This window comes from Crotalus tigris, unplaced genomic scaffold (assembly GCF_016545835.1).
Source record: "Crotalus tigris isolate CLP2741 ecotype Arizona unplaced genomic scaffold, ASM1654583v1 scf7180000024362.2655971311:6658466, whole genome shotgun sequence".
NCBI classification, from domain to species: domain Eukaryota; kingdom Metazoa; phylum Chordata; class Lepidosauria; order Squamata; family Viperidae; genus Crotalus; species Crotalus tigris.
In genome coordinates, this window is record NW_024100530.1 from 3,210,712 (window position 1) to 3,234,259 (window position 23,548).

The window sequence follows — 23,548 nt, forward strand, 5'->3', positions numbered from 1 at the left end:
GCGGGGTCCTGAGCAGAGCGTGGGGGAAAGCCGGGGTCCTGTCGGCGGAGCCTGGGCGGATGAGGTCACTCTTTGTGGCGGCTGCCGTTGGCAAGATGGCGCCGGTGTTGGCAGAGAAGAAGCTGCTGGAGCCGGACGGGCCTTTGGCCGCGGACCTCCCCAGCGAGGAGGAGGAAGGCCAGAGCCTCTGGTGAGCAGCCGGGCCCGGGCTTCGGGCCGCGGGGGGCGGGGGGCGGCTTTGGGGAGGCTGGGCGGGGGAGGGCAGGGCATCTTTCCCCTCTCAGGTGGGCCGGGTGGGGGTCGCCGCCGCCGAGCTCGGCTCCAGCGAAGGCAGCCCCGGCGGCCTCTTTCGCCCCTGCAGCCTGTTTGCCCTCCCCCCGGCTCCGTTTTTCCCGGGCCCTCCTGTTGGGGTCGAGACGGCTCAGCTCCGCCGCCCTTGGGAGGGGCGCCTCCTGCAGCTCAGCCGCGGGGGAGCTGCCCTGCCGGGTGGGTGGGTGGCTGAAGGGGCTGCTCCCGGCCCTGCCCTCCCTTGCAGAGCCGACGGTGGGCGGCAGCCTTGGCCCGGCCCGGCCCGGCCCTGCTCGGTGCATGGGACAACCACACCCATCCTCCGCGCTCTCCCTCCCATCCCGCCTGGAGGGACCCTCGGTTGGGGCAGGTGGTTTTCGCCTGGGAAGCCTCTTCCCGAAAAGGGGCTGGTGGCGCTGCATCTCCCCTCCCTTTGGATGGGGGAGGCCGAATGCTCTTTTTCTGAACCCCGAAGAGTCGCTGGAGGCTGGCAGGCTTGAATGGCTGGCAGCCTCTCTTTCGGGTGCCTCTAGTAGTCTAAAACCTTGCCCTAAATCCCCGGAGTCTTAATCCTGTGCAAAGTAAAGCCGACTCCTCCAGCTTTGACATGGCAGTTGCGTCTCACTAGCGCTTTCTGTTTTTATCACTAGCATTTCTCTCTCCCCCCCCCCCCCCGCTTGGACGCCTTTCCAATATAAGCAGCGTCCCGTTATTGTAGGATGCTTGGTTGGCGTTGCTTTCTATATTGGTTTCGGTAAACCGGTTATGGCGTTTCCTGATTTTATCTGTGGGCTGCTCTGAGAGTTCCTTTTGTAATGAACGCGTGCTAACCGTGGCTTAGGCACGCAATGCATTCTGAATTAATTTTTTGAGCTGGCATGCATTCGATTTAGAAGGAGCAGCTCTTATGTCAGGCAGTGAGAATTAACCCTTTTGGTCTATGCTTGGAATGTTTCTAAATATTAAAACACATGTCCAGGAATTTTTTGTTTGTTAACAGTCCCAATCTTTTCTCTATAATTGAAACATTGCAGACAGAGCCAAATACTTTAGCAGAGAAGAGGTGATTTTCCCCGCAAAAGGTAGAGTTAGGCTTTTGAATCCTGGCACTTGGAATGACTTTCTGGTACCCAAATCTATGGGGAACAACTTTCCATAATATATGCATTACAGAACCTTTAGTTCCTTATATGTTTATTAAACTTGTATAGCTGTCCATCTCGTGTTGTGACGTGCTTATAATGGTTGATCTCAGAAAACATAATATTGCACTGTTGATTCATACTCAAAATCCTAGTAATTCATAAAAGGTAGGCTTTCCCCTCAATTTGTCTAAAAGGTTTTATGCTTGTAGTCTGGTATTATAAGGCCTAAATTGCTTGACTATAAATGTAAAGTATAAAAGCCAAGGGTTTAAATATTTATTTACTATATGGAGATGACATTTGGATACATGAAAACCATAGGAAGCAAAAAAAAAAAGCTGATTCATTTTTTAGAGGATGGGAACCTTCACTTCTGTTCTTTTGTCATTCATCCTGTTCTTTTGATTCATATCATCTTTCACCCTTGACTAAAAAGAATGTTACTTCAATGCAGGTTCTCCATATTGAGTGAAGTCTCCACCCGGTCAAGGTCTAAATTACCATCAGGCAAAAATATTCTTGTCTTTGGTAAGTATCAGTGAATAGCTATGGGAGGCTATTGGTTCTCCAGTAAGGTTAACTGATGAAAGAAAATAAAGCCATTTAATTTAGACGAAAGCCTTTGTTGAGAGATTGAATATACACTAGCCAGGCTTTAGCTTGTCTTGTGTGCATTTTGTGACATAAGGCCTTTGATGCTGCTTACAGGCTTAATGGTTTTTTTTTCCCCGGTTTTTCTTTTTGAGAAATAATGTTTCCTTTTTGAAGAGGAAAATGAAAGGTAATTGATATTTAACAAGTTAGAAAGTGGAAGAAGAAGCATACATCAGACTGGCACAGTAAGGGGCCTGGCATTGTTTAGCTGTTCTGTAAAATAAAATGTTTCTTCAGCTCCTGTAAAGGTACATGCAACTTGTCAATTCAAGCACATGACTTTTTTTTTTGTTAAAGATTATCTTCCTGTCTCTTCTCTTCCTTTGCAAAATATACTGGCAGGTGATGATGGCTCTGGTAAAACGACCCTGCTGACTAAAATCCAAGGAGTAGAGCATGGCAAGAAAGGAAGAGGGTTGGAGTATCTATACCTAAATGTCCATGATGAAGATAGAGATGGTAAAGTCCTTGTTTTACCTGTGTTTCTTCTGCCTAAAGTTTAAGGCCAGCTTATCTCAAAGATGTTATTGGATTGTGGAATGTAATTAATCAAGTCAGAGGTTTAATTATTTCAAGGTTTCTTTCTTTGCACTTTCTTTGTCTTGTTCATTCTCTCTTTCCTCTGGTGCCTTCAGGCAATTAGCAAGACATGCTATTCCCACCACAAAATATAGCCCTTGATTATCTGTTACCATATTTAGTACATTCTTCCTCATCGTCTCTGTTAGCGCTGTTTTTGTGGAACCTCCACTTTTCATTTAAGTCTGGTTTCCTGTCCATTTCTCTATCCTGTATACATTTTTTCAGAATCCTCCACAGCCATTCTCCTGATCCCATTGTTGCTCCGTTTGTATAACCTGAAACCTTCCTTTCTGACATTCACTCCTCCAGCTTCACTGATTCCAGAATTACCTTTTGTCCTTTTTGCCTTGTGCATTTAAAATTGCCCATCAGAATGCTTCAGCTGCCCTACTTTTTCTAAGCTTGTCCTCAGAATTCACCTTTGAAAAAAGCTGAGTGCTGCAGCATTTCCAAATCTGGTACACTTTGGATCATCCTTGTCTTCTGTGACCACAATAAACACAAGCTGATCTAATTTAATTTCCCAAACTGTTACTTGAATTGAAGGATAATTATGCATAAATAGTTGTGGTTTTGTGAATTTTGTGATGCCGTTCTCTAGTCCTAGAGTATGTAAAAACATACACGAGGAAGATGTCTGCCTCTAAATACATGTATTATTCAAGTCACAGGCATAACATTTAAGAAAAATTTCTTGCAAAAATCAGGAATTGGGAAAAACACAGGCCCTGGTGAAATGCCCATGGAACTTCTGAACCTTAGTGTAGAGTTGAGAATGTATTCAAAGTGATGCAAATTGTAGCAATAAACTAAGAAAAACGAAACAACTGAAACCAGATTTATCCATTTATCCAGATTTGTCCTTACCAATTTGGAAAGACCATCCTAGTATTTTTATGTAAGCATGTCTGAAATAGCTGTACATTCTCGTACTTACTCAGCTTCTGCTTCTCTCCTCTTTCTCTACCTCTCTGATGCTGAATTCTTGTTTGTAATCTCCCTTGCAGCAAAGTTATGCTATATTTAGGGCTGTCTGTGTACTTGGTGCCTTAGAAGCTGTCAGTGCCAAGTTTGTTAATGGTGCTATATCTTTTAATGGGAGAAGGATGTCTTACTTAAAAGAAATTGTCTCCTTTGCAGATCAGACCCGCTGTAATGTTTGGATTCTTGATGGCGATTTGTATCACAAAGGTCTCTTGAAGTTTGCCGTGACAGCCGAATCATTGCAAGAGACTCTTGTAATCTTTGTGGCAGATATGTCTAGGCCATGGACTATTCTGGAATCCTTGCAAAAATGGGCAAGTGTCTTGCGTGAACATATTGATAAACTGAAAATCCCTCCGGAGGAAATGAGAGACATGGAACAACAATGTAAGTTACGCGAGGCTGGCATTTCTTTAATGTCTGTGCATTTTATTAGAAGAGTGCCCATAACTGTATTGAACCAGGCCCAAAGTCCATTAACTAAGCACTGTCTACCCTACCAGTCTGCCTGCAGTTTGTGTTTGAGTAACTTTGTTTGGAACAGTACTGCTAATTATGTGGATTTTATAACAGGGCATGTAATTTGTACTTGCTCATCTAATGATGAATTGGTCATCTGGGGAAAGTAGGCTTGTAAATAATCAACATTCCTATTCCTATTCCAGTTCAATTAGATAAACGTTGGGCCGATATAGGTAGGGTAGCTTACATGAGTAATATTGCTGAGGTGTACTCTATGAATGAGGGCATAATGGCTTTGGCAGTGATGGTTCTTGAGTTAGTCACTACAGAATTGCTTTCTTGATGAAGTGGATTTGTTTTAAGCAGGACTGAGTCTCAAGAGTTCCATGGCTTATAAGTAAAACGATATATGAATCTAAGTATCTTAAGCTAGAGCAAGCTTTCAAGTTGCTACTTCCCTTTTAGAAACATTTGAGGAACAGGGCTATCATGGAATGCTGCTTCCCAAAGCTGCCTTTGTTGAGACTGAAGAGAATTTTTTCCCCCACTTGTGACAGAAGGAAGTCACACAAAGCTGGTGCCAAGACTCCATGCATTTATCCTGATTTTCCAGGAAGTCATCTTCCACTATCGATAGTCAAGTGTCATTTGATATTTGCCTAATACTAAATTTAGATCTCATTTTCCCTTCCCTATTTGCACGGCTGGGCTTCTTGCTTTTCAATTTGTGCAATTATAAAATTTGTGCAATTATAATGATGAATTTTCACTTCCTCAAAGCTCACTTCTTGCAGTGTGCAGTAAATTGAATGATGCTTGCCCTGAACTTTATGATGAAAACCTTATGCGTGGCATTGACTTGGTAGAAAGCCACTGTCCAAAATCAAATCACAGGATTTTTATAACCAGTTTGTTTATGTGTGACAAACATATATGCGGTGTAGTGATGATCATGATAATGGTTGATTTATAAAAAAAAACAGTTGGGGCAATGGAATTCTGAAGGAACTCAAAGCGATGGAAATTCGGTCAAAAGAATCATTTAAAAAATCTAAAATTGTTAGAATAACATTGTGAGTGTGTCATCAGAATTTCTGTTCCAAACATTTGGGCACCGTCATCCTTTTCAGGGAATATATTCTGGCAAGCACCTTCCACTACTTGACACCAACACCTCTGGCCTCAATATGACACTGAGCTCATATTATGCTGTGGGTGGAAAAAAAATCCTTAAGGTTTCCAAAGTGTATCACGTGAGTTCATCAAACCCATAAATAATTTCCCAGTACAGCGGATAAAAGAAACCCTTCCTTCTGCCAAGAAGCATGTGCTTTGGATTGTATCATTCCATATTTATATGGAAACTTAAATGAAATGTCTGTTAGAGCAGAAGAGTGTCTGCCTCTGGAATTTTGCAAAGCACACAGTCATTTCTGTGTATTCCCTGGATGTGGTAATGATTGTTGTGTATCTGTGTCTGAGCTGAAATGAAAGTTTCCAAAGCTATTGAAAAACGCAAGAAGACGGAACGGTTCTTCCATAGAAGGAAGGAGTTGTTATCTTAGCTAAGGAAGCAGTCACATAAAACAGCTGGAGCAAGACTTGCCATAAGTGAAAGCTTTGGTGTTTTTTTTACCCCAGCTGCTCAGAGTTGTATGCGGGTGACACACAAATTTAATAAATAAATGCAGTTGTGTACACGTGCCTCTTTTAAATATCAGTGCTTTCAATGTTTAGTAGTTTAGAGATGAAGCCTTTGGCATGCTGCAGCTGTTTGACTTTCTTGGCTGTTGGTAAAGCAAAATTTGACTTGGCCCCAAGCAGCCTTCAAGAATAAATTGAGCTAGAACTCCACACAAATGAATTTCAGTGACTAAGATGCTCCATTTGTGCTGATGGCGTTACCCATAAATTTGCATCCCCATTTGATGTTGCACTCACTATTTGGGGCATTTTTCTTCTAAGGCAAGAATATTCTTACATAATATCATGTAGATTGTAGAAGATCTCATTAAATAGAAAGGATGGTATTTTTGGGATGGGTAATGTCCACCAGCCTTGAAAATATCTGCAGCCATTGGGATATTAAGTGTAAAACCTAAGAGTAAAGTTTCTGAAAGCCTATTAAAAGAAGCCTTGTTTTCTGCACTCCAGGTCTTTTGAATTTTTAATAGGTTAAATTCTTGTGGGGTTTCCTCTTCCAGAAACTCTGGCAGAGATACAGCTGTTTTTTCTTTAGCTTCTGCAGCAGTTACTGAAAAAAAACAAACCCTTAAAATAATGAAGCATTGAAATTTTAGAACGAGCTACACAAATTTGTTTTTGAAAAACATTTTTGCTCTGAAGAAAAACTGCTTTTACATTGTGAGGGGTTCTTGGAGACCTAGAAGATGAAGTGGGATAACCGGTGAACATATTAAAACTATTCTGAGGAGAAAAATTGATGGTGTTTTTAACTTTTTTTTTTTTTACAAGCAGGTGATGTATTCTAATTTTTGCTCTTTAATCTCAAACAATACCTGTTTTTTTTATAAAGAATATTTGAAACAGCACCTAGCTTTTAACATAAAAGACATTTTATGTTTTGTTATAGTTGTGAAGATTTTTCAAGAATATGTAGAACCGGAAGGAGGTTATCAGGGATCCCCACAAAGAAGAGGTCCAACAGGGCAAGATGAGGACAGCATTGCCCTCCCTCTTGGAGAGAATGTGCTGACTCACAATCTTGGGATCCCCGTGGTGGTAGTTTGCACAAAGGTAAGCTTGAAGTTGTCAAAAGAAACGACAAACTTTATACAATAGAATTGAATCTTGTTACTTCAAAGAATGAAATCTGATTTGCGGGGAAGATAGTTTTATCCTTCCTTCCTTCCTTCCTTCCTTCCTTCCTTCCTTCCTTCCTTCCTTCCTTCCTTTATGAGACTTATATACCGCTTTAAGTGCAAGCACTCTCTAAGCGGTGTACACCAGTAAGCAATGTATATATATATTTACATTGCCCCCAACAATCTGGGTCCTCATTTTACCTACCCCGGAAGGATGGAAGGCTGAGTCAACCTTGAGCCGGTGAGATTTGAACCGCTGACCTGCTGAACACAGTCAGCTAAAGTGGCCTGCAGTACTGCATTCTACCTGCTGCGCCACCTCGGCTCCTTCCTTCCTTCCTTCCTTCCTTCCTTCCTTCCTTCCTTCCTTCCTTCCTTCCTTCCTTCCTTCCTTCCTTCCTTCCTTTCTCCCTCCCTTCCCTCCCTTCCTCCCTCCCTCGCTCCCTCCCATTTTTTTAACATCTTACCTATTGGTAACCCTACCTTGAGCACTTTTGCATGTCCTTTTGGATTTCAATAACTGTCACGTTTCCCATTCTGCAATCCAGGAAGAACGTTGAGTTCAGTCTGTATTCTTTTTCTCCAGGCTTTCCTTTTGTATGTGCTAATTTTAGATTATTCTGCCAGATATTCAAAATCCCTGGAAATCTCTGTTCTAAATTTATATGCCATGCAGCTGAAGTGTGATAAATAGCAATCCAGCGTAAGACGTTGTGTATTTTTGAATTGGATAAAGCTGCGGTGGCTGCAACATTTTTTAAACCAAAAAATATTGGAGAATGTCGTTGTGTGTTTTTAATTTGTGTACATTGCCCTGAATTGTATGTTGATTGGGTAGCTATACGAATGGACTAAATGAATAAATATAATTGAAACTTTCCCCTTAATAGCTTCAAAACTTGCTCTGAACATTGATTTACGGAAAAGTCTGTCTTCCGCACTCGTTTTATTGCATGGCAGACTTTCTTTCTTTTTTAACAAATTTTATTTTTCAAATTTTAACAACCAATTAATTAGGAAGCAGCGTGGTGATAGGGTAATCAATAATCCAGTAACAGAGTGATACATACCTCAGTTTACATCAATAAATGTTCCCTCTCTATTTCTCTTAGGTATTATATCACATTCATATTAGTACATTTCTAGCTAAAGTTCAATCAATCTATATATTTATCAATAACATTTTAGTTATACATAACCAAATCCTGTTTTTAGGTTTTATTTAATTCCAGTTATCATATTCCAATTTAGCCTTTTATAACCACTATTTATAATTCGGGTAGGTTTAGTTTCCCTCATTTCATTATAAACTAATTCTCGTGACTAAAATACAAATATTATTCCAGAATTTAATTTATTTCTTTATTCACCAATATATTCTATTTCTCATCCTAATAACTCCTCATATACTAATAACATATCTTTCATTATCACAAATTCCCTATAACCATTAAGGCTATAATCTAACAAATTATTTTAATTTCCATTATAAATCTGGCAGACTTTCCGAACTCTTTGAGATTCCTTTGATTTTTTTCCCCAGTGTGACGCAATGAGTGTGTTAGAAAAAGAGCACGACTATAGAGAAGAACACTTTGATTTCATTCAGTCGCATATTCGTAGGTTCTGCTTGCAGTGTATCCTTTTAAGCCGAAATTGTATATTAAAGCAGTACTTTATAAACTGAAACAATGTTTAATATGAATCCAATGCTGTTCTTTGTTTTGTTTCCACTCTTGAAAAACAGTCACATCTATATTTTATTTACATTTCATTCGTTTCATGAGCACGTATTTGAAGTTTAAAACCACAAAGGCCAGCATTTTCCTGGTTATGATGAGGTTTTTGTATTTCCAGTAACGGCCGGTAAATTAACACAAGTTTGTATCTAGCAATCAATAGTATAATCCCATGAAAGTTGACTCTTGAGAAAAATCTTGCTGCTCTCCTGGATTCCACCTGCCAGATTAGCCTGCTACTATCTGCTCTTAAGGAGAACGTTCCCGGTGTCACATTTATAGGATTATGCTGCAAGTACAATTAGATAATTGGTGAATTATGTTTAAGTTTAATAAATTAATTTGGCTACGAAACAATATGGCTCCTTTAGGAATAGTTGTATTTCTTTCAACTTCTTTAGCCTTATTATAATAATTTTTTGAGTCTGAAAGCTTTTTAACTTGTTCATTTCTGTATTGTACTAACTCCTCTCCTTTTCCTTGGGCTTAAAATTAAAAGGATGGACTGTTTCAAACCATTAACCTTTGGGCTCATTATCACCAGAGCACAGTAAATAAACATACGGTGTAGTGGTAAGGTGTTGGAGAGGTGACTCATGTTTAGCTGTTGTGCTACTCTCTCACAAGGGTGCTCTGGGGAAAATAGGAGAAAGCAACAACATACTCTCTTGAATTTCTGAGATAAAGGCAGGTTATAAATTTAGCCACTATTATCATTTAGAAACAGGTACTTACTTACTTTTGAGATACTTAACTGTATACATTTAGCTCTTGAAATTCACCACTCTACTTGGAATTTTCCTTAAATGAAATGAATAGATGGAGCAGCCTTGATCTATACATCCGTTAAGGAGGAGAAGAACCTCGACTTGTTATATAAGTACATTGTACATAAAAAATACGGCTTTCACTTTGCAACGCCTGCCTTAGTGGTAGAAAAGGACGCAGTTTTTATGTAAGTTGAAGAACAAAGTAAGACGCATCATCAAAAGATGATGTTTCACTAAAACACAGCATTTTCCTGGCTGAGGGGGCCCCCTGGAGTAAATGAAACCTAAAAGATGGCAAAATATTTGTCTCAACTATAATAGAAATCAGTCCTGAGTAATATTGTCTGGGTGGGATTTCATCCTATTAAAAAAAAAAAAAGCTGTGGTGGCACATTGGTCAGAGTGCAGTATTGCAGGCTAATTCTGCCCACTGCCAGGAGTTTGACCCTGACCAGCTCAAGGTTGACTTAGCCTTCCATCCTTCTGAGGTTGGTAAAATGAGGACCCACTTAGATAGGGCTATAAAGCACACTATGAAGCAGTATATAACTAAGTGCTATTGCTATTAAGTGCTATAATAATTTGAAGATTTAATCATGAAATAAAACTTCCCAGTATCCAGAACCTCTTGGTTCAACCCATGTGTGTAATAATGTCATTCACTGCAGCCCTTATCTCCTTCCTACCCATCAGATAAAATTGTCTGCCTCAAATCTACAAGTGTCTCTTTTCATGGGAAATAAAAGGCAAGCAAATCCCACATTTGTGCATGCCTTTCTGAAAAAAAGGATGTGCTTGCATGAACGGTAATTCTTTCTCTAGACCTGCTGGCTGGGACAATGAAAAGAAAATTGCAATCCTGCATGAGAATTTCACAACAGTGAAACCAGAAGATGCATACGAAGACTTCATCGTAAAGCCACCTGTAAGAAAGGTACAGCTACTTTGAACTCTGCCACATTATCCTACAGGTGAAGCTGCTGGTCATTGTTATTGAAATTTATATTTTTAAATTACAGCAAGGATGCTGAATTTTTTGTTGGACACCAGTGATTTGGAGTAATGAATCTGCTAACTATTCACTTATGAAATACTTTGAGAAGTGCTGCTTTGACTAACAAAGAGCACTCATACAAAAGAGAATGCTACTTTTCCGCTCCAGGCAAGGGTTTGTATTTTGGTATGGAAAAGCCCAGAATAAAATGGCTTGGATCCAACTAATCATGAGTGGAAGAGTGTTCTTGAGACATAGAAGGATTCTGAGGAGGCCTTTGATGTACCCTGCCTCAGGCACAGAATTTTGCAGGAGGAACCCAGAAGACATTTCCTTCTAAACTGCCAACGTTTATCAGCCTGGCAGCCATCTTTGTACCCCATCAGCATTTAATATGTGCAGGCTGTTGCTGCTGGTGTCCACGCAGTCTAAAAACGCTTAAACAGAAGTGGGAGTTGGTCCTTAACAGTTCCTACTCTGGCAGCAGATCAAGGAAATGATTATTCCTTAGCTGTATCTGAGAAAGTCAGTCCCTCTGTGCAGTTAGAGAGGCCATTGGCTTCTTTTGCATATGTGGCACCCCTTTTCTTGCACATTAAATGAGGGGGTGTCCTTTGTAAGAGGTGGTCCGTGCAATGTCCATAGACCAGGGGTAGTCCACCTTGGCTCTTTTATGACTCGTGGACTTCAACTCCCAGAATTCCTGAGCCAGCCATGCTGAGGGGAAAAGGGGAGGTTTCCAAGCTGAGCCAGGCTGGCTCAGGAATTCGGGGAGTTGAAATCCATAAGTCATGAAGGGGCCATAGTTCCCCCATGCTGACTCAGGAATTCTGGGAGTTGAAGTCCACGAGTCATAAAAGAGCCAAGGTTGCCTACCCATGAACTAGTCCATCTCCAAGCCTTCCTGTTTATGTTGAGCTAAGCCAGAGTGACTGTTCACCATGCTAAGAAAGGAAAATGAAGGGAAGGTGTTACCATAGCCAGGCATTCGGACGTGATTCTCCTCTTTCTGCAGTTTCCAGTTTGGGTGGGGGCAGGTCTAACTTTGTGCTGGTGGGAGGAACACCCTTGCGCCAACATTGCTTCTTTCCGTGTGTATTTTTTCTAAGATCCAAACAGGTGCGCACATCCAGACCTCTTGCATTTATTACACCAGATGTCGAGCTGTATAGTAATCCCTCTGTCCCCCTCCCCCGCGACTGATCTTAATGGAGATAATTTAATATAACTGAACATCTGTTGGTGAGAAACACTTTTTTTCCCTTTTTTTTTTTCCTTGTCAGTTAGTTCATGATAAAGAGTTTGCGGCAGAAGACGAGCAGGTCTTTCTGATGAAGCAGCAGGTGAGCGAAAAAAAAGCCCTATTCTGCTTTTTGCTTGTCTCGGGTGCTTAGGATATTTTAAAACAGGTGTGTGCATCATGAAGCTTGGGGTCTCAGTGCAGCCCCCTAATTCTCCCCCCCCCCCACACCCGCTCCCTTTTTGAAGCCTTTGCATCCCCTTTTGATCACAGTTGCAGAAAACCATCTTCATGGTTTGCTGGCAGGTAAAAGCACAAAACATTTAAACTTACGCCTAAAAATAACCTTCTTTCTCAAATTGGAAGAATAACATCTTGGTCCTCTCCACCTAGCATTGACTACTTTGCATTATTATCCTACTACTGCTACAGACCTGAATCTTCCACTTTTTCTTGTGCTAATAAGTGTTCAATGAATCCCCAGTAAGCAGAATCCTTGCCAGAAAGACCAAAGAAAAATAATTCCCAGAGCTTATGCAGAGCAAAAGCGTAGCTTTTTCTGTTTTGCAGGGTGGCTTTCTCTCAAAACAGTTCTTGGAATTGTAGTTCTCTGATGTAGTGAAAGAGATCACTGTGTCTGGTCACATGGGATTCCTCTAGTTTGTGGCTGAAATGCTGCTCTTTTTTTCCTTTCAAACTAGTGACTGATTCACTCTTATCAGACATATAGCATAGGTGCACAATATACAGTTACCCTGAGGTTGCTGAACACATCTATCACTTTCCTTCACGGTTGATTATTGTCTCCTAATTGGCCCTAAGTCACCCTAAGTCAGCTTTTATTCCTAAGGCAGGACTGCTTTGTAATGCAATCTTGAGCAGTAGATTAAGCTACAGCCACATCACCTCTCCTCATTAACAGTGTAGAATCTCAGTAGGAAAAAAAAGCTTTCTAAAATATAATGGTGTATTGGGCTGCTTTGGATAATCAGTTTGACAGGGCTGTGACTTTTCTTTCAGTCGTTCCTTGCTAAGCAGCCGGCAACTCCTACCAGAGCTTCTGTAAGTACATAGTTAACATTTATATTATGTTCCATAAGACAGTATAATCAGATACGAGAGAAGAAAATATTAAGAGTAACCCACAATTGAACGTCTTGGGAATGTGAATTTTTGTTGACAAAACGATTGCACTGCAGCAAGTAAAATTTGTATTTGATTACTGGCTTCAATTTGTTGTTGTATGCAGCTTTCAAAAATCATAACTCAGGCAGGTATTTTTTAAAAAAAAGGTGATCTCGGTAAACCACATCCTGTTTGCCTTTTATTCTTCTCCAGGAATCTCCAGCTCGTGGTCCTTCTGGCTCACCCAGGCCGCAAGGCAGGACAGGCCCTGCCGCCGTCCCCAGCGCCTCGCCAATAGCATCCGTCAAGAAACCAGATCCGGCTATTAAAAGTATGCAGTTCACCTTAGAATGTTTGTTTTGCTTTGAACTTTTCCCTGGGTGTAGCATTTTATGGTCTATTGGTTGAAAGGCTATGTTGATGTTTGGAAAGTTTTTTTGTGAAGTGCCATATTGTTCCTTAGCAGGTTCAACGAATGAAATTTGCCATTGCAAAAAAAAATGTTGAAGAATCTCTTAAATGTAATTTCTTTTTTTTAAAAAAAAAATATGCCTTTTAATTATAGCATAAAAAAACCCCAAGTCTCACCTCTGGTTTTAATACTACAGTGGATATGAGATTTAATAAGTGGAGGTGTATGTTCATAATAAATCCATGCCCAAGCAAGAAGATAAAAATATTTTAGAAAAGCTAAGATGTTTTAGGAACAGCAGTGGATCTATAGCTAAAAAAGGCAGCAAACATCCTCCCCCCACCGTATCTAAGCTTATGTTACTCAAATACATGGTTACCCACTAAAACTCTAGTAAAATAGTATGCTTTGATGAAGATATTATAATTTTATTTGAAAGCCAGTATAATCTAGTCATCAAAGTGCTGGGCTAGAGATTACAGGAACCAAGTTCTAGACTTCCCTTAGGCCCGGAAGCCATCTGGGTGATCTTGGACCAGCTATGCCAGTGGTGGCGAACCTATGGCACGGGTGCCAGAGGCGGCACTCAGAGCCCTCTCTGTGGGCACGCGTGCTGTCACCCGAGTCCTAGGCCTTCAGCTGGGTTTTATAAAATCTTTTCGCTTTAGGCCTCCGCCGCTATGTGCAAAAAAAAAAAAAAAAAGATTCAGTCAATTTCAACTTCTCGAGGGAAAAAAAAGATCTTGCAAAGTTGGAATTGATTGATTGAACTTTTTAGTCCCACCCAGTCTGCCGTTACCACTGCAGCCACGCCCACCCAATGGGCCACGCCCACCCAGCACTGAACGATGCATAAGTGGGTTTGGGGGTTGCAGTTTGGGCACTCAGTCTCTAAAAGGTTCGCCATCACTGAGCTATGCCCTCCTTAGCCCAAATCAGCATCAGCCCTTGGGACAACAACACCCTTGTCGCATCATGCACCGATGGCTTTTCTGCAAGAAGTTGCCCTAATGCAAAAAGAAAAGGACTTTGCAATGAAACAGGGAAAAGGGCAACAAGAAGATCGTTGTCTGTTGAACAAACACGCACCCACAATTTTGCAGGATCCAATCTGAGCCGGTCACCTGGGCCAGAGGTTTTGTCTTCCGAGTTTCCAGACTCGAACTGGAGCCCTATCCTCAGGGACCTTCCCTCTCAGCGGAGTGTAGCGTTCTGCTCTCGGTGACCGACACAGATGGAGCCCCGTAACGTTATTCTGGGACAACGTCTATTTGCCTTCGCACAAAATTTTCCATATAATAAATCTTTTGACATCAGAAAAGACACCAGCGTCATGGTTTTTCTTCTTTTATTCCCTAGGTTCTCCCTTGAAAGTCAGTTTCTCTCATTGTCAGCATCCCACCTTTGCCCACTTTCAGTATTTGCCTCTTTCTCCTTAGACAACGCCGCAAGCGAAGGAGTGCTGGCCAGCTTCTTCAATAGCCTCTTGAGTAAAAAAACAGGTTCCCCTGGGAGTCCCGGTGCAGGAGGAGGAGTGCAAAGCACCGGCAAGAAATCAGGTACCGTCCAAAAGAAGCCATTTTTCCTAATTTATTTGGGCCCATTGACGCGGAATACTTCGCAATCTGTGGTTTGAGTTCACTCGGGTTAAAAGAACGCCAGAACGCGGGTCTTACACCAGCCGTCTTTCCCCCCCCCTCTAAAAGGTTCGCCATCACTGTGTTAGTCCATGTTAACCGATCTGTGCTTGCGAGCTGCTTCTCAATTTATGTTGGGTTCACACTGAAAGCTCTACATAGCTTAAGCTCCGACTTTCTTAAGAGACCACTTCTCTCGATAGGAATGTCTGGAGAGGAAGCTCAGAAGAGCAGAAAGAATGTTTAAGGGCTGATTTCCTGCATACATATACTGTGTCTTCCTTTTTCTTTATAGGGCAAAAAACTGTTTTGACGAATGTCCAAGAAGAGCTGGATAGAATGACTCGCAAGCCAGACTCGGTAGTAACGGCCAACTCCTCCCCGACAGAGAACGAAGCTTGAGAATCCTTGAACCTCCATATGTAAATGACCAAATAGTGATGTACATTGACCCGATAACACCAGGAGCTTCCTACCGTGGCAGATGCTATCAGTTTTTTCTTGGGGGGAAATGAAATTTAACCTTCATTGGCTTGTCCCAGTGTCAAGTGCACATTCAGGAAGTTTTGCGTCTAAATTTCCTCTGTTTTACGATAACCATTTTAGAGTTTAAATAGGGCATTTCTCTTAATTTGGTTGCAAGCAATAGGGAGAAGAAGCGCACAGAAGCAAGAGGTGGAGTTGCTGCTGAAAAGCCACGAGCTGCTGCTGGCACGGAGGAAGCGCGAAGTCCTCTCTTGATCCAAGTCAACTGGAGTTGGCCATGAAAATGCGTAACTTGTGTTTGTAGAGGGTGCAGTGTGGCAGAATGTTGGTTGGCTGATGAGTGTACAAAATGCAGTGTTTTGAAAGGGTAGAGAAAAAGACCTGATCAATAGAAGTGAAAAAGCACGTTGGATGTAAATCAGATAATCATGTCGGGAAAAATAAAATAAAATAAATGCCTTTACAATTGGGAAACAGAAATCACGAGCATCATGGGAAACTATTCCAGTGGCAATTTTTTTTTTTCCAGTTCTAATGAGAAGATACATAAAATACGGTGGATGCTCTTTTTGTCATAACTGACACGGGGAGAAACTTGTTCAGACCAAGTGCCTGACACAGTGTGAGATGTGTCTTCTGGAAGGTGCTTGAACTTCTTGTGCACTATTGTACAAACAGTATCTGTTTAATTTTTTTTTTTTTTAGTTTTAACCCAGTAACTTTGATAGCTGGGTTGAATTTTGCATCCTTTCCCCCCCCCCCGCCCTTGATAACTTTTGCTTTCTTTTCTTTCTTTTTCATACCATCTGGTTAAGAGGAACGAGTGATATGTCATTTTTCTCCGTAATGAAATGGAAACGCAAATCTTTCTTTTGTATCCAAGATTTAATTGCAAAGGTCAACACTGATTTCTGCCTTAAGGTTTTAAAACCCCTGTGGTGAGTTTGAGGTAGCCTCCAGAATTCTTGTCCCAGATTGGATTAAACAAAAGGTTGTAGGTATTGTATGCAGGAAAAAAAAAATACAGACTTATGTGACTTCATTACATTTGTGCTTTACCCCTTCGGTGTTGCCTTTTCAATGTGGAAATAATTTTTGACAGTTGGCCCCCGTTGCTGCTCAGATCAGTTCCCATAGCCACTTGGAGTAAGACTCCCACAGTTAACCGAAATGGCACTTTTGAGTTTCTGTACAATTTATTTGACAGAGAAACACTAACTTATTTGTACCAAACTTGTTTGTAAGCAACACATTGGAGGGATATACCACCATATGGATTATGCAGTTTACTTTGTATTGATAAACGGTTTTTGTGTTACGTTAAATCTCGTTTCTGAATAGAACAACCCTAATATTTATATACCTATATCTATATATATTGTTATATATACAAAATAAATTGACCACTAACACATTACTGGATGTAATTGCAACCCACGTGTTGTAGAGAGAGGCCATTTCTCTTTGTTTTTGTAAGTCTGTCTAATGCTAGCTAGAAAACTAAGAGTATTTACTTGCATTAACATAAAAGTATGTTTACTTATGTCAGTTACATTTTTTTTAAACAACACACATTCAAATACATTATAAAACTCAGTTTTGCCGATTGTTACCTGGCTCTTAAACTGAGAAGCTGTGATCAGGGAATTTGGTTTGTGTTTTAGCTGCCATTACAAGCCAGCATAGGCTTTGCTATATTATAAAACTAGCCTTGTGCCACCCCAATAGTAGTAATTCAATCTTCCTTATGGCAGCACCTTTAAGTACATCCTATTTAGTAACTACAGTTTTGGTGCCATTTATACATGTAGAACCAGTGAACGTATTGAGATGGTTGGATTCATGCTTGGATCTAACAGATGAAGTGTAACAACTTTTTTTTTTTTTTTTTTGATGGGTTAGCCGTTCCCAAGATGATTATGGAAGCTGGATGATACAATTGAATTCTGGAAAATAAAACCTTAAAATCAAACTGGGGTATGGGGGAAAAACAACAAATTATTTGCTGATGTTCTAAGAGCACTAGCTAGGTCTCAAAGCCCAACTGGTTTTATTAAAATTTTTGTCATGCACCAAGATAATTTACTTAGTATATGAAAACTGTAGGCAACCGGATTTTTTATTTGCATAAAATGAATGTTGGATTTGCTAAACAAAAAGCCAATAGCATATTACTTCCCAGTTCTACAAAAGATCTTAGGGACTCAGAATTTGGAATGCTCCTCTCCCCAACCATACTCTCCCACTTTGCAAGTGAATGCTCCTCGTTTTTCAAAAGAAGGAGACTGTTAAGTGATGTAATGTTTGTCAGTTGCCAAAGTCTAGCAACTTTGGAAAGCTGCACCATTGTCTTTTCTGGTGTTCTCAAGAATTAGAACCAAAGGCCAAATGCAAAACAGCCTTTATGTTTAAAACTACCATTAACTTTATTTTCAAGATTCACTTTTGTGGAAGACTGTTAGAATTACTACATGACTATTTATATTGCATATAATAATTGCATCTGCTGTTCACATTTAAACTAAAGTAATAATATATTGGACTTGAAGATAAGGCAAATATAAATCAGTTAAGGATTGGCCCGCCATCAAAATTTTTGTTTTATGCTGCTTGATTTTTAAGTTTGCACTTCTATTGGCATTTTAAAACTCGTTTAAACCGAACTTGTACGTATTTTATTTAATTTAACACATTGAAAGTGATTGAACTTAACCATGCCCATGCTGTAAATGAAAGTTCACTCTCGTGTATTCAGTTTATTGATGTTTTTAACTTTTCAATGGAGACTGCAGATGTATCCAGCACAACCCTTAGTCCATTTGTATGGCTTTAACCAGGTGCAGTCCTGTGGAACCTTGCTTTCTAGTGCTGGCGAAAATGAGGACATGTCTTTAACGGCTTCAATAAACACCAACCAAGATGACTTACTTGTGTTGAGTCACCCTTGTTTTTTTTTGTTTGTTTTTTTGTTTTGGCAAGGTGGGCCATTTTGAAGGACGATAATTTGAAGCAAATGAAGTTTCGGACTCTAGATATAGAGATGTGTCTAGATTGACTAGCTTTTTCTTACGGCGGGTGAATTTTCTTAACCTTTTTGTTGCTGGGAACGTAGAAAGGACTTTAGCTAAGCAGCCGAACAACTGAGAAAATACCGTCTGAAATCCTAGAAAAGCAGAATCATTTGGCATACCAGGGAACGGCAGTATGTAGATGACATGAACCCCTATGACTGAAATTCTTCAGCCAAATGAATGACTAGTTTTCAGCCATGTGATTCCCCCCTTCCTCCCTAAGGATAGTAATGGCAGATTTTGAGGAAGGCAACAGGTTTCCACTAATACTCTTGCCCACCCCCCAAAAAAGTGCACAACTATTGTTGCTAGCTTTTTACTTTATGTCTTGGAGGTCTTGAAAATGAGAATGGTTAACTGTGTTCCATTTCCAACTTTTAGGATAGACCAAAAATGGGACAAGTCATGAAATTTCTTGACAAATTGCAAGCTGCAGGCCTACAATGTGCTGAACCTCGCTTGGTGAGCGATAGCTTCATGTACTTTTAAATGCAGAAAAAATCCTGTACTCCCTTTGATGGGCATCAGTGATTATTTGGGGATATTTTTCTAAATAAAATAAGTGTGACGTGCTGGTACATTGCATAGATCTTAAGGGACCCTCACGTTGTTAACTTCCAAACTTCCGTTTTCAAGCTCTATCCCAACAGAGTGATTCTACTAGGGATAGGATGGTTTAGATGTCCTGTTTGAAAGATACTGGAGGCTCAGACCTGGATACTGGATTAACTTCCTCAGTATTAGCTCTCTGCCTCCCAAGTTAGGTGTGCCAGACAATGTTTTTGAAAGATGACAAAGTCCTAAGACAGATTTATGAGTTTGTAGCTTTATTATTTGCTGATGTAATGGACAGATTTTTATGGTTCTATTAATGTTTTACTCCAATGCTGTAAGCTGCCAGAATTTAAAGAGTAGGCAGCATATAAATTTTGGTAAAGATCATGACTACACTCCCTAGAATAGCTATAAAGTCTTTAAACCTTTGAAAATAAGAATGGTAGGTATCTGTATGTAACCTGGTCCTTTTTTTTTTTTTTGACAGATTAGCATCCAAATAATTCCCATTTTGTCACTAGCCACCACTCACCAGAGGAGCCATTCTAAGTAGTCATATTTCCTTTCCCCGTATGAGGGGTCATTTGTAATATACAGTCAATATTCCAGGTACGCTTATTAATTGCAAGTTCCTCTTCTCATGTTCTCTGCAGAGTATTTTAAAGCAAGCTGTGAGGGAGAGAATCTGTTCAAAGAGGCTATGCATTTAAAGAGCAGCTCTATTTTAATCAAGGTATGGTAAAGAGAAGCCATCACATTCAATAGCAGCATAGGCCATCTGTTTACTGAGCAGCATTTCAAAATTTATTTCACTGCAGTGTTACAAATTCTTTTTCAAAAAAATAAAATTGGGTAGTTCAGTGTAGATTAATAAAACATACAGCGCCCTAGAATAGAAAGTCCAGCTCCAAAGAAAGAAAGGTAACATAGTTTTAATTGGTTTTTAGTGCTTTTTAAAATTTGGGTTTATTAGTAACTATTTTTTTTTGTTACTTAATTGTACGAGCTGCCAGAGTCACATTTGATTGTATAAATCAAATCAATAAAACCACAACTAATCTGGCCTGCTTTATTTGCCGAATTTAGGATGACTCTCATACTGTAATCAGTGTTTCTCAACCTTGACAATTTTAAGGTATGTGGACTTCAACTCCCAGAATTCCACAGCCAGCAATGCTGGCTGTGGAATTCTGGGAGTTGGAAGTCCACATGCCTTAAAATTGTCAAGGTTGAGAAACACTGTGCTTGTTCTGTGTATTTGGAGAAGTTTAGTACAGTACTGGCCCAATATTGTCATGCCACTGGGCAATACTTGGAACATCTCTTCATGTGCAATCAATTGAAGTCCACACATCTTGAAGTTGAGAGACACTGTTGCATTAGATCAGGGGTCTTCGAACGTGGCAACTTTAAGGCTTGTGGATTTCAACTCCTAGAATTCCTCAGCCAGCCAGTCTCTTATTGACGGAGCTGCTTCATGCTACTTTGGGGCACAGCTTGCAAGGTGCTGTGATTTAAACTGAAAGCAAAAGGTAACAAAACCATCGTCATCCAGTTTCTAAGACAGAAGATACGAAATCTAACAGCGAAATTGATACTGAATGTTGAGCCTGCTAAAATGCACTCTCGGTTAAGAGATGTTAAATTGCAAATTGAATCAAAGGACTTTTAAAAAAAATCATTACCATGGAAAGGTAGTAAGAAAGAAAAACTAATCCAGTTTCTTAGCAGAAAAAGTGCCACACGTGAACTGCTTCACGGAAAGGGCCAAACCAGGTGGCTTTCAAGCCACAATGAGATAAGAGGTGGAAACAGTTCCTCAAATAGCGTTTCACCTTGATTTTCTCTATGTTTACTGTATTCTGAACTGATGACACTAGGCTGAATGAGCTAATTGTATTACAGCTTTATCTTCCTTCTAGCTTCCAACAGTCATTTGTAGTTTCTCTTTGTGGTGATTAAAAGCTTAAAAGATCTTTATAAGACGCCTCCCATGTGAATACAATCCCATTTCTCTTAAGTTTTGGCCCCAGCATGCAGAATGAATAGATCTATTCAGTTTCATTGATGCAAAACAAACCCCCCCCCAGCTTGTAATCTTGTCTCAGAAATACAAGAAATTTTTTTGAAATTTTCTTTTGGGGGGGGTGTTTAAATTGTTACCCCTTTTTCCCTTTTATGTTAGTTTGTATTTTAATGTTTGACCATGAAATCTAATAAAGATGTTATGAAAATATAGGAAGCTGTTTTTGCAATAATTTTATTAAGGATATTACAAAAATATTATTTAAAAATCTAATGCAGAAATACATCAAGCTATGTATGTATGTATGTACATAAAAAAAATAAAAGTGCAGAAATCCCCCCCAAACAATTTTAATTAATGTAAGGGTTTGAGGCCTTTTTCAATATTATATTAAACGCTTTGTCTTGCTTTTTTTTCTTTGAAAGCACTTTAAGTGGTTTAACATAATTAAAAGCAGAATTATGGCCATTAAAAGTGAGCAGTGAAATTTCTTCTGCAATTTAATACAAATGGCCTTAATGAATGTTGAAGGAGCAGAAAAAAGAGCTAGGGAAGTTTTCTTTAAATTGTTCATTTTTTACAATCCCTGCGTAGTGATAGCTTTTACCTCAGCCTCACATCACTTAACTTGATTTCATCTTATTTCAACATCCAGCTGCAAGAGCTATTTTTGTAGATTTTCTCATCGCCTTGTTACAACATTATTATGTACGGATTCTGAAACCCACATTTCAAGGCTGAAAGTACTTTGAAAATACCTTGACCTAATACTCTGTTCTAATAAGTTTAATTTATTCCTTTGTTTTTAAAGTGGGTATCACTTCTTTCTCCCCAAAATTACAAAGATGTAACACAGGCTCTTGATTTGAATGGAGGGAATTAGAAAGCTTGGCTTGCCAAAAATATCTTGCTTTAAAGGAAAAACAAAGTTATTTTACTAGCAGTCCATGCCTCTTATATTCTTATTTAAACTTTTGCTGGAGGAAAAAAAGTGAAATATATCTAAGAACAGAATAGTGAATGTGACATCGATCATGGTAGTTGACAAGGAGAATAAGTTAGGGGTCTTCATTCTTGGCAACTTTAAGACTTGTGGACTTAAGCTCCCAGAATTCCCCAGCCCCAGCACGGTTGGCTGAGGAATTCTGGGAGTTGAAGTCCCCAAGACCCCTGGAATAGGTTGCTAAGAGGCAAGGACTTGACACACAATCTATTATTACTACTAGTTCAGAACAAGGTGAAGTCAGCTGCCAGTTCTTTCTAAGCTGATGTAGGCCTTCAAATGCATCAAGTTCTTCCCAAGCACCTAAGATGTCATATTAGAGTAGTATATGTGCAAATCTAAGCTGTGTGGTCTTTTACAGTTGACAGATAGGAATGTTGTCAATTCCCTGATGTTCTAAGTGCCGTCCAAAATTTTTTGGTGTGGCTCCCAGTGTGCTGGTACAATTTATGCCATAATCCTTCAGTGTCTATTTTCGGATCTTGAAATTTTTTGGTCTCCTCCAGTTCTTGGGCTTCTATTCTACTATCCCCTGGCATTGCCACATCAATTAAACACACTTCCTTCTTTTCAACCACATTTATATCTGGTGCATTATCAGCCAAGCCTTTTTTCAGTTTGTATTTGGAAATCCCACAATGTTTTAACTTGCTCATATTAGGTCATAATGGCACAATTTTGAAACACAGTGTTCTTTTGTCTGTGGTTGTTCTTCCAGTTAATTCTACAGGGCTAGGGTTTTTCCATTTTCTCACCCTATTAAAATGGGGTGATGGATACAGATAGTCCTCAACTTACAACTTACCATTGGTTTAGTGAACAAAGAAAGCAGGGGTGTCAAACTGCTGGCCCGTGGGCTGGTTGCATCATACGGAAACCGCATCCACCCCAGTTCCAGCAATGCAAAAAACGTCGTAATACGTTGTGACACGTCACGTGACGTGGCAAGTTTGACACCTAGGATATAAAGTTACAAAGGCACTAAAGTACAACAGTTACAGCATCCCCATGCTCATGTGATCAACATGCAGATGCTTGGCAAACAAGTGTTCATTTATAATGGTTGCAATGTCCTAGGTTCATTTGCAACCTTCCCAGCCAGCTTATGACCAGCCAAGTCAGTGGGGGAAGATGGATTCACTTAAAGCAGTGATTCTCAACCTTTCTAATGCCGTGACCCCATAATACAGTTCTCCATGTTGTGGTGACCCCCAAGTGGGTGTGGCCACCAATAAGAGGGAGTAGGACAGCTAGGGAAAAGGGAAAAAAATGGCGGACAGCATGGTTTGGCGACCCCCGTAAAATGGTCATTCGACCCCAAATGGGGTCCCGACCCACAGGTTGAGAACCACTGACTTAAAGGATCAAATTGATTCATTTTATTGCGATGATTCAGTTAATGGTGGCAAGACGGTAGTAAAATTGGCCATGGCTCAACGCCCGAAACGGTGATCCTGAATTGTAGTCAGGATTAGCTTTACATTTAGTCTGGCTCTTTCCCTAAGACCAGCCTGACATGGGTGACTCTTCTGGGGGGTACATTATGGCCA

The 23,548-nt window shown here is 40.1% G+C and overlaps 1 protein-coding gene and 1 long non-coding RNA gene across 2 annotated transcripts; one reads left to right on the plus strand and one right to left on the minus strand.

Annotated features, from left to right (window-relative positions):
* The first annotated feature begins 7 nt into the window (after positions 1–7).
* Positions 8–18,270, plus strand: DYNC1LI2 (dynein cytoplasmic 1 light intermediate chain 2). Its single transcript, XM_039327424.1, has 13 exons — positions 8–190; positions 1,888–1,961; positions 2,430–2,546; positions 3,810–4,040; positions 6,709–6,872; positions 8,484–8,577; positions 9,499–9,634; positions 10,272–10,383; positions 11,727–11,786; positions 12,704–12,745; positions 13,022–13,139; positions 14,660–14,779; positions 15,153–18,270. The coding sequence occupies exons 1-13, from the start codon at positions 60–62 to the stop codon at positions 15,257–15,259; spliced, it is 1,506 nt and encodes a 501-aa protein (XP_039183358.1). The 5' UTR covers positions 8–59; the 3' UTR covers positions 15,260–18,270.
* On the minus strand, positions 17,218–22,907 carry LOC120300892. The gene is made up of 2 exons (XR_005554769.1): positions 22,804–22,907; positions 17,218–20,488 (listed from the first exon to the last, which is right to left on the minus strand). It is a non-coding gene; the product is annotated as an uncharacterized LOC120300892 (long non-coding RNA).
* Positions 22,908–23,548: the final 641 nt, after the last annotated feature.

Bases quoted from the DNA above. Each gene is read 5' to 3' on its own strand.
- DYNC1LI2 (XM_039327424.1), top strand. From the start codon at position 60: ATGAGGTCACTCTTTGTGGCGGCTGCCGTTGGCAAGATGGCGCCGGTG. The intron at 9,635-10,271 runs GTAAGTTGAAGA...TTCTTTCTCTAG, and splicing joins GAAAAGGACGCAGTTTTTAT to ACCTGCTGGCTGGGACAATG. The intron at 14,780-15,152 runs GTACCGTCCAAA...TTTTCTTTATAG, and splicing joins AAGCACCGGCAAGAAATCAG to GGCAAAAAACTGTTTTGACG.